Raw genomic sequence first — 10,434 nt, forward strand, 5'->3', positions numbered from 1 at the left:
GGGCAGCACCCGCTACAGGGGCAGCTCCATGGGTCATGGGATGGATGCGCCCCATTACAAGTGGTCATTCTGCATTACACCCACAGGAACCGTCTACGAGCACTGGATGGCAGCAATGGACCACGTGCATGGGGCATACTTGCAATGGCGGGAGGCTGCACCAAATGAGTACACATGCTTGCTGTGGCAGAGATGGGCAGAACAGGGCAGCCACCCAGGGTCCCTTTAAGAGGGCTTTGCCATGCCCGATGTGGGGGGGGCACCATCACTCCTCAGGTGTCACATAGTCCAGGAACATAACCTGACAATGCTGCTGTGTCCCAGATCACAGAGGGCAGCGCAGGAGGTGATGGCCTCTCTGTCTAGGGTTATAAGCAGCAACTAGACGCCCATCTGGAAGCAATGCTGGTTCTGTGAACTTGCACAGACCATGAGGGGAAGGGCAGAATGGGTCACATTAGTGTCTAGTTCCCGTGGTCCTTACATGTCCAGGGCGATGGCGATCACTGTTTAGAGGTCAGCTAGCAATTCTCTATAGGCCAGTTTGCCTAGGGATCATGGAGGTGTTCTGGCATCTTCCGGGCATGGAGCACGCATCACTGGGATTGCAACCCGCCCACTGGCTGCATCTTCCCTTGCCCCACTTATAGCTGTCAGAGGGCAGCAGTGCCCATTGGCTGCTGGGGGCAGGCCCTACCCTTCTGCTCTGCCCACATTGCTTATCACCACTCCCACTTCCCTAATCTACGTTGCTGCCACCACCACCTGAGCACTTCGACCACAGGACCCAACCCTACAGTGCTGCCTCTGTGCCTCTGCAGACACACCTCTATGGCTCGGACCCATAGGATTGCGCAGTAAGTTTAACTGATCATGAGCCAGAAGAACTATGGGCTGAAACCAGAGATATTATCAAGTAAGACTATACAAAGACTATTCCTGTAGCCAAAATAAAGGAGAAGTCTAAATGGATGACTGAAGTAACTCTTAAAATTGCTAAAGATACACGAGACGCAAACGGTGACAGAAATAGGGTCAAAATTCTGAGTGCAGCTTTTCAGAGACTTGCACTCAGAGACAAAGAAATCTATTATAATAACCAGTGCAAAGAAATAGAAGTCATCAACAAAAATAAAGTGTAAATAGATTAAATATATAAAGTTTTGCAATATATGTACTGCACTTCGGATGTATTAACAGCCTGTAATTTATTTTTATGATACCAGTGTTTTATCTTTTATGTATCTTACTTGTGATCCACTCTGACAACAAAACAATCAAAAGGACTGGTCTCAACAATCTGAAAATACAAGGGGACCGCAGGTCCCAGAAGACCACACTAACAATATAGAATTTTATTATTCAAAGTGCTAGTGCAAAGTGAAAATTTTTTCAATAACTTATAATCTACTCCATGCATAGGTATTTAGACCCAATGCTCAACAGTCCAATATAACAGTTCCAATTCCTAAATGATGATAGGCAACAAGAGTACTGAATTCATATGATGCAATGTCCAATATGAAATCTGTTGTTTCTTCTCCTGTAGGCAAAAGCTGTCAATGAAGGACGACAAAGAAATCCCCATGAGAGACAAGATGGAATATAGGTCTTCTGGGCGGCTGGCAATGGGAGCATCAGCAGTTGTAACAGCCCATTTCACGTTGTTACGCTTTATCAAGCCATCATTTAACACCTATAATACAGAAATTAATGTAACACCAAAGCATCCACTCCATACACAATACAAAATTGACCTATACAACATTACATTACTTACATCCTCTTCAACAAGTATCTTCGCCACGTCAGCATTGGCAAGTATCTTCCTTACAAGCATGTAATTCTCAAAAGGTCAACTTAATTTATATCCATAGTGGCCATGACTAAGTGAAAATCTTAAGGCAGTATCACATTTAAAGTGACTGGTGCCAATAAAATCTTTACAAAAATGCAGTAAAGTCTATTTTGTTATTCAAACCTACGGGTGCCAAACTCCCCAATCCGAAGATCCATTCGGCTTCAATACATAATAACAATTTTTGGATGGGTGTAGTGGTTGCAGGATCTGCTACATATAAAACTGAGAATCTAAAATCCCTTTCACAAGGGTGAAATTGATTGAAGTGTTGTGTTAAAGGTGCCTCAAGAGCTGTTTCTTATTTTCAACATATGCTCTTGGATTCGTATTTTCAGGGGTCGTGTTGTGTTCCCTACATATTGCAGCCCACATTTACATTCTATTATATACACTACATTGGGGGTTGAACAAGTTGAGAAGTGTTTGGTGAATAATCGTTTTCCTGTTTTAGAATTGAAAATGGCATCTGAATTTACCGAGAGAGCACATACATTATAATGCCCACAGGCATGGTGTCCTTTAGGCAAAGGAAAAGGTGATAGGCAAAGGAAAAGAAAAATGTAGACCCTTTGCCTAAAGGACACCATGCCTTTTTCACTTTGCACTAGCACTTTGAACAATAAAATTCTATACTGTTAGTATGATCCACTCTGAACCCACTTGCAGAGACTATAAATTTAATAAATAAATAAATAAATTTTCTTTAACTCTGGCGGACCTTTTGTTAGCTGAGGGAAAATAAGGCAACATACACAAAAGCTCTGAGCATGTTAAATGGGCCTAGTCTGAATGTATATATAAGGAAACCTGTTTTAGAATTGAAATAAGGAATGTATATATAAGGCAGCCAGTTCCCTTTCCCCCTATAGCTCTGGGCTCTAGCTGGGTAAGGGTACCTACAGGGAACTGGCTGCCTGTCTGGTGGAGCCTCTGGAAGAGGACAGAGAGGGTCCTGTGAGGATGTGGGTCAGGGCTCTCTGCCTGCTGTGGTGGAGGCTGGACAGGTGATGGCATGTGGCGGTGGACTCCCAGCCCTTACCTGCCTGGGTGGCAAGGAGCGTGAAAGGTTTGTGTCTCTGTGAGGTGGTGGTGGGGGGGGGGGGTCCCAGGTTCCTATAACTTTCCAGCAGGAGGGGGGACCTGGGAATTACCTGATTTGTTGACATTACTTCCTGGAAATTATGTCATCACGCTGGCCACAGGCATACTCCGGCTAATTCTGGCCTGTTTGGAGCCACATTTAGCCACAGCAAGGCACAGAACTCCTGCAGCTGGTGCAACTATGTCACTTCAGGAAGTGATGTCATTATGCCCTGCACAGAACATGTCTGGTATACACTTTCCTGGGTTGCCTGCTGGTGGCAAGTGATCTTTGGAGGGTTTCCCACCAATGGGGCCACCAGCAGGCAACTGGGAAGCCTATATCCCTGCCATATAGGGATGCTATTCCCCCACTGGGAGTGATGTCATCATGCCACTTCTCAGAGTACTCTTGCACTTCTCTGTGGGCCAATTTTGGCCCAGACAGGCCAAATCAGACACCTTTGGGGCCAAAATCTGCCCATTGAGAAGCTCACACACAAGGACCACACAGGAATGGCCAAAAGGTAAGCACCGGGTTCTCCCCCCCCCCCGCGCGCCTGGAGGGTAGGGGCACCTGACATCCCTACTACCATAGTATAGTTTACAGATGATTCAAATAATAGCATCTGAGAAGGAAGGATATATAATATGAGGAGCACAAACATTCATTTAATCTACTGACAAGACTCTGCCCTCTAAAAGTTTTAGGATCTGGTAAAGTTAATAATACATAGTGCACTTTTTCCTGTATTTTTGTTATTTATGTTGATCTTCAATTATAATGTCAAAAGTGTCACTAAAAATAAACATACAATAAAGCCTGTTATTAAAGTCCCCATTTCTTTTAATTAGGATGCTCGCTAAAAGTGAAACCTGATAAATGTGGCAAGAATCCCAAAGCCAATAAGGGAAGATAGATAGTATGTACTCCTGACCTATTTCCAATCAGTTATTCTATTATGGAAAGACTTAGATTTATATTTAGCATTGGCATGGGATCAGTTTTATCTCACTCTGCTTAATTTGAGAGTGAATAAAAAAATTAAGATGACAAATCAACTAAATGCCAAGACAATTTGGAACAACTACTGCACGTAAAACACAAGAAGTAATTTCTGAAATCTAATTTTACTATGTCCCCGAAGATCTACCAATTTACACTTCATGTTCCAGATAAAATATCTTAGTCTACGTTTCCTAATGCTATTTTCCTGTCTGTGAACAAAAATGGAAGCAAACATCTTCGTGCTTACCTTTCGGCTGACTAGAATGAGAAATAAAATTATATTCATATTATACTAATATACTTATTTACTTTGTTTTTACCCTACCTTTCTCCGCAACAGAGACCCAACATGGCTCACATAATTCTTTTCTCCTTCATTTTATTCTTATAGCAACTCTGTGAGGTAGGTTAGGCTGAGGGAATGTGACTGGCCCAAGGTCACCAAGCAAGCTTCCATGGCAGAGTGGGGATTCAAACGTGGGCCTCTCAGATCCTAGCCTGATACTACTCAACCGCTATACCATACTGAGTCTCAATATATTTGCCTTGCAAGGCATTGTTCTGACATATAGCTTCATGCATGGATCCCTACAGTCACAATATTATCATACGTGTTTTCATTAATCAAGTAAATATATGGTACCCATATCCATGAAGCTAGCTAAAATTTATAAAATATCAGAAGGTGCTTGCTGGTATTTTAAAACTCCTAAAGCAAACTTTTCCCATATGTGGTGGACATTTGAGTGGGCTGATAGATTCTATCTAGAAAATGGTGAGCAAGAAATGGGAATCAAAGTTGCATTTACGCAGAAGGCTATGCTTCTGAACCGAGATAATGATCCTTAAGAGAGTGTAGGCTATCACTTTAAATGTATTTAAATTTATTAACAGTGTCCAGATTTGTTATTTGTCAAGTTATGAAAGCAAGATACTCCTCCAAGTAAACAAAAATGGCTAAATAAAAGAGGTGTGTCCCCTAATTAGACTTACTGCCCTAAAAAAAGATAAAGATGGCCAATCTCCACTTTGGGGTCAGGAAGGAATTCTCCTCCAGACCAAATTAGTAAGGGATCCTGGAGGGTTTTGTTTTTTTGCCTTCCTCTGAGTAATGAGTAGGGGTCACTGAGGTGGTGTGGGTGGCTGTGAATTTCCTGCACTGTACAGGGGGTTGGACTACATGACCTTTGAGAAACCTTCCAGCTCTATGTTCCTGTGATTCTATGTGGAAAGAGTAAACACAGTACGGTATTCAGTCATTCATGGAGTGGAGTAAGTTAGAGTAGAGGTGTGAAAACAAATGCTTTCTGCTAGGGCTTTCTGAGAACATTAAAGTCAGGTTAGTTACGGTATTTTGAGAAGCATTCTGTTGACTAAAAAATATGTTTTACGGTAAATTATTTTGGATTTATATTTTTTCTTCTCATCTATATAACAGACCACCACTGGTGGCCACATATAGCTCTCAGCTCAAACCACTTCAATGCGTCATAAATGACCTGTAGCATACGCTCATGAATTATACTCCTCTCTCATAGGCATCGGGGGGGGGGGCTTTTCTTGCCCACAAACAGCCCCCTAACCCTAAACAACTTCTCACTCACAGTGTACTTCCTAACATGGACACAAGACTCTGGTACCAGGGACTGAAATAAACCAAGATGCCAACTCTGTACACCTACCCTAACAACACAATCACTGGACCTAACAACACCAACCATACCATCTCAGGTTCATTCACTTGTTCATCTTCCAACATTATATATCCTACCATGTATCAGTAATAACCTTCCACTTTCTGTAGAAAGCGGACAAACAGGTCAGTCCCTAAGCAAAAGAGTAAATGGGCAAAAATCTGACATTAAAAACCATAACACTCAAAATCCAGTGAGAGAACATTTCAGTCATTCCACTGCTGACCTAAAAGTGGCAGTCCTCAAACAAAGAAACTTCAGTGGAAGATTACAAGGTGATATTGCTGGACTTGAGTTCATTCACAAATGCAAAACAATGGAACCCCCCCTCCCCCTTGGGGGCTGCAAAGGGACATAGGATTCTTGTCTCACTACAGATGCTAATTTTCTGCATTTTGTCCCCTGCTCTAATCAAGATGATTATATTTTGCATGGTACCGTTGTATGCTGACTCTCTTCTTTGCAACACCCCTCCCACCTTCTGACTGAGATATAAGGGCTCAGGAAGCTCCATTTCTATTTGTATTTCACAAAGAGAGCTTGACTCTTGAAGCTTATAACCTGGAAATCTTGTTGGTGTTTAAAGCGCTACTGGACTTGAATCTGGCTGGAGAGTGTTTACTGTAAATTTTAGTCAGCTTGTATTGAAAATATGGTTCACTGGTTCAATTATATCATATAGGTTTCTAATGGAAGTGGAACTGGCTTGAGATGAATAGATTTGATGATATTTCATTCTATAAAAATGCAGCTACATACTATTAATCAGTTAAACCTCCCTTATTCAAAATTAATGAAAACCATGTCAGCACAGTTCTGCTTAAATACAGCAAGCTATCTATCAGTTTCTTCACAATATACTTCAAATACCACTGGACTATTCTGACAAAGTAGTTAGCTGAGATCGAGAACTGTTACAGCTGATGCAAGCAAGTGGTATTTGAGGACTTGTTTACCAAATATTAGGATGACTTCCAAAAGACACTCAGAACTGAAAAGCAGTGTGGTTCACATCTCTCTCAACATCCTAGTTGAGACGACATATGCATATAAAGCCATCATTGCCCTATCCCATCTACTCTGACTGGAAGTGGTTCTTCAAGGTCACAGAGCATGTCAGACTTTTCACATGAGAGTAGAATGACCACAATACAACAAATTTCATACAAAGGAAAGGCTAACTTTCTGTATAATTAAAAGTTAATAGAGAAAGGGGAGAATACTTGAACAAGAAGTGGAATAATAATGGTAGAGCATAAATGGAATAATAATGGTAGAGCATAAACACATTCCTGTTTCCCTAAATCTAAAAAGTCCCATAATTTTGAAAAATACGAGACAGGCAAATAAACTTAAATTAGCAGTACCCTCCTGCAGCCATCTTCCCCACACACCCCCAGTATGTCTGCATGGATAATCCCCAGCTAATAAATTAACAGGAGGCAGGGCTTTTTTTCATCTGGAACGCAGTGGAATGGAACCTCTTGAAAATGGTCACATGGCTGGTGGTCCCGCCCCCTGATCTCCAGACAGAGGGGAGTTTAGATTGCCTTCTATTTAGGCAATCTACACTCCCCTCTGTCTGGAGATCAGGGGGCGGAGCCACCAGCCATGTGACCATTTTCTCCGAGGGCAACCCACGGAGTTCCACCACCGCTTTTCCCAGAAAAAAAGCCCTGACAGGGGGTATCCATATTAGTCTGTTGCAGCAAAAATGAACAGTAGTGGCATCTTAAAGCAAGATTCTGCCCCCCCCACTCATAAGCTTTCATGTCACATTCTGCATCTTCTCAGGAAGACCCTTTTCAGGGCAGCCCATCATTTACATCACAAAGATTTCTGCCCACTGCCTTATATCCGTACAAACTGGTTTCATAGCCTTTATCATATCTGAAGGGCAAGTTTAGGCTAGCTTTCAAGCATCAACAGAGAACAAATTAATCATTTTTTTACTCCAAGTGTAGATTTTATTCTGGTTGCCTGTAGAAGTTCACTGCAATCAACACCTAAAATAGAAACATGCCAAAGTTCAACAATCCTATGAACATTTTGGGGAGAATTATTTGCAAGTACTTTCTCCCCATCTTAACTGACTATACTTAAAAAGACTACAATTTCAAAGGCAATTAATGTCTAAGCTGCTCTACAGCAAGTTTGTTTCTCAATGTTTTTCTTATTATTTGAACAGCTTTCTTAACTATTTTTTGTTACCAGTAGCCAGAGCCCCCCGGCACTCTTAAATTCTGGGAAACGAAAGCCAAGATTATATCTCAGATCTTACCTGCTTTGGCTGCTTGGTACCTTTCCCATACCTGAGACTGTGGTTCTAATAAGGGTTGCTATTAACTGGCCCTTTCCCTCCTCCCCAGTACAGACAAAGGCCAGACAAGACACACATAACAACAAATGTTGTGCGGTGCTGCCTTATAACAAGTCAGGTCTATCAAGGTCAGTACATTCTACTCTGTCTTCTGGTTATTCTACTCTGATAGGTAGTAGCCTTTTCCATAACAATATGTGTACAGCATACTCTTTATTTTTCTTTGCGCATGTATTGACTAATTCTCATGTTACATATGTACAGCAGCTCATGTAATTTAAACCCCATACTTATCCAGGTGCTGGACCCCAGCTTCATTTGTTAAGTGAACACATTTTGGCTTTCGTACTAACAGATGTATGCGTGTTCACACTATAGCCTGTGACCTGAGCAGCGGCTTTGTGGGGGTCTCAGGTGGAGGTCTTTTACATCACCTACTATCTAGTCTTTTAAACTGGACATACCAAGGACTGAGCCTGCATACAAAGCAGATGCTCTGCCATTGAATCACGGCATCCTCCTGCAAAAGACCCAAAAAATCTAACACTGCAACCCCATTTACTTGGAAAGAGTTCTCATTGAACTCCAAACTGAACGTCCAAATAAGCATGCTACAAATAAGATGAGGCTACAAACGTCTTTTCCTTGATATGCTTTACCCCATTCCCTTTTCCCACAAAGCAGGCAGAAGTTATCTGTTTCCTTTCCTCCCATATGCTCTCAGTTTCTGTTCCATCCCCTCTGTTGCATCCCCTCTAGCTCTCTACCCCCCAACTTAACTTCAAGTCTTTGGGGGAACCATGACACTCTACCCACTAAAACCTTTTCTCCTGGCTCCTGAGCCTCAACTGCCTGCCCTAAGATTTTTTGCTAAACCATCCCTGTTTCTTTAGGACACTCCATCCCAAATGAGAGGAAGTAACCACGCTGAGGGGCGATACTATTTGTCCCTGGTTTTCCATTGGGTGACTGCATGTGTGTATGTGAGGAGGGGAGATTCAGACATTCCCTTCTCACTAACTCCTTGCACAGAAGCGCTACCAGCAACCTTAACCTCTTGACGTCCACCTACTCCAGGAGAATTTACCCCACAGAAAAATGGGAGAAAAAACAACCCGGTCTCCGCTACTCCTCGCTCCTGTTCTGTCACAGCCCCAGCACGGACTGCTACGGGTGGCGCCTTCGCTGCCACCCCGCATATCTGCTTCTCGCCTCCATTACCTCACACTCGGCTTGGAGGGCGAAGGCGCAATGCCCCCTCTGCGAGATGCACCCCCCCTCCCCTCCGGCGAAGCGGCTTGACACCAAGGCGGCCTGTGTCGCTGCCTTCTTCCCTACCTGCCGGGTGCTGCTTCCCGGGGCCACCAGCCGGGCAGCTGAGGAGCAGCAGCCAGAGGTGCAGCACGACCCCGACCGCACACGGGCACAGAAGCACCAGCCAATTTCGCATTGGCCGCTGGCGGCCAGTTCCCAGCCGTGGCGGCGACCTCTCTTCTCAGGGATGGATTGACCCGGAGGGAGAACACAGGCTCCCCGATTCGCAGCAGCCGGCAATCTCAGACGTCTCTTCTCCAGCCCTCTTCCTGCGGGCGGGAGCTAGAGTCCCGCCCCGAGTGGGGAAAGCAGGCGCGCAGAAGCGGGCGCCTGCCTACAATCCCCACAATGCCTGGCCGCGAAAGGGAGCCGCCTTCTCTGGCCCCCGAGAGGCTCTTCGACATGCTGTAACCTTACCGAGCCTTCTCTCGGGAGATTCCCCCAGCGAGCTGAACGGGTAGAAAAGTGCTAGGGAGGAACGAATAGTGGTCAAGACCTGTGCTGCATAAAAAAGCTGAACGATTCTCTTTTCCTTTCCCCTACCTCCTGCTGCTGACTTTATAAAATTGCGTTGATCTATGCTTATTAATAATAGAAACATCTTTTAAAATCCCGTCGCTTTCCTGCACAAGGTAAGTCCCTTAGGTTCTCTTCCAGATTTTAATACTTCCCAAGTGCATGAACATGTGAACTGAGCAATTTTAAAACCACCGATGACGCCCACGTCTCCGGGCAACTGGCTTTTTGTGCGTAGGAGGGTGAGAAGGTTGGTCCCCTCATTTAGCAGCACCATCCTCCAAGGCAGCGCTCTGCGATTCTGGCATATCGAATCTGGGATCACTTCGTGAAATGTCGGCTGGTGCCCACATAGTCACAACATTTACAGCGGAATTGGTAGCGAGAAAGGGAATGTGATAAACCTTAGGAAGGTCAAGCGGCTTGTAAAAAAGTACAAGCTTCACAAACAGTTACTGTCAAAACCTTTTCCCGTTTCTAAAAGAACAATTAAGTTTGGTATTTTAACAGAATTTTAACCCCTTGGAAAATCCAAAAATTCAGAAATGTAAAATTCATATTGATTCAAGAACATTTCTAACTAGACTGGAAGTCTCCTGATTTCAAGAGTGTTATAAATGGTAGGACCAATTCACACAAT

At 43.6% G+C, this 10,434-nt stretch overlaps 1 protein-coding gene across 4 annotated transcripts in view; it reads right to left on the minus strand.

Moving 5' to 3' along the window:
- The window catches only part of B3GALNT2 (beta-1,3-N-acetylgalactosaminyltransferase 2), a 92,025-nt gene extending 82,498 nt beyond the window's left edge, over positions 1-9,527 (minus strand). For all 4 annotated transcript variants that reach the window (XM_055000216.1, XM_055000209.1, XM_055000201.1 and 1 more), the window contains exon 1: positions 9,303-9,527. In XM_055000216.1, coding sequence (XP_054856191.1) covers positions 9,303-9,414 — 112 coding nt within the window. In that variant the 5' untranslated portion in view covers positions 9,415-9,527. The remainder of the gene's footprint in view (positions 1-9,302) is intronic.
- Positions 9,528-10,434: the final 907 nt, after the last annotated feature.

The sequence above is a fragment of the Eublepharis macularius genome, chromosome 1 (assembly GCF_028583425.1).
Source record: "Eublepharis macularius isolate TG4126 chromosome 1, MPM_Emac_v1.0, whole genome shotgun sequence".
Lineage (NCBI taxonomy): Eukaryota > Metazoa > Chordata > Lepidosauria > Squamata > Eublepharidae > Eublepharis > Eublepharis macularius.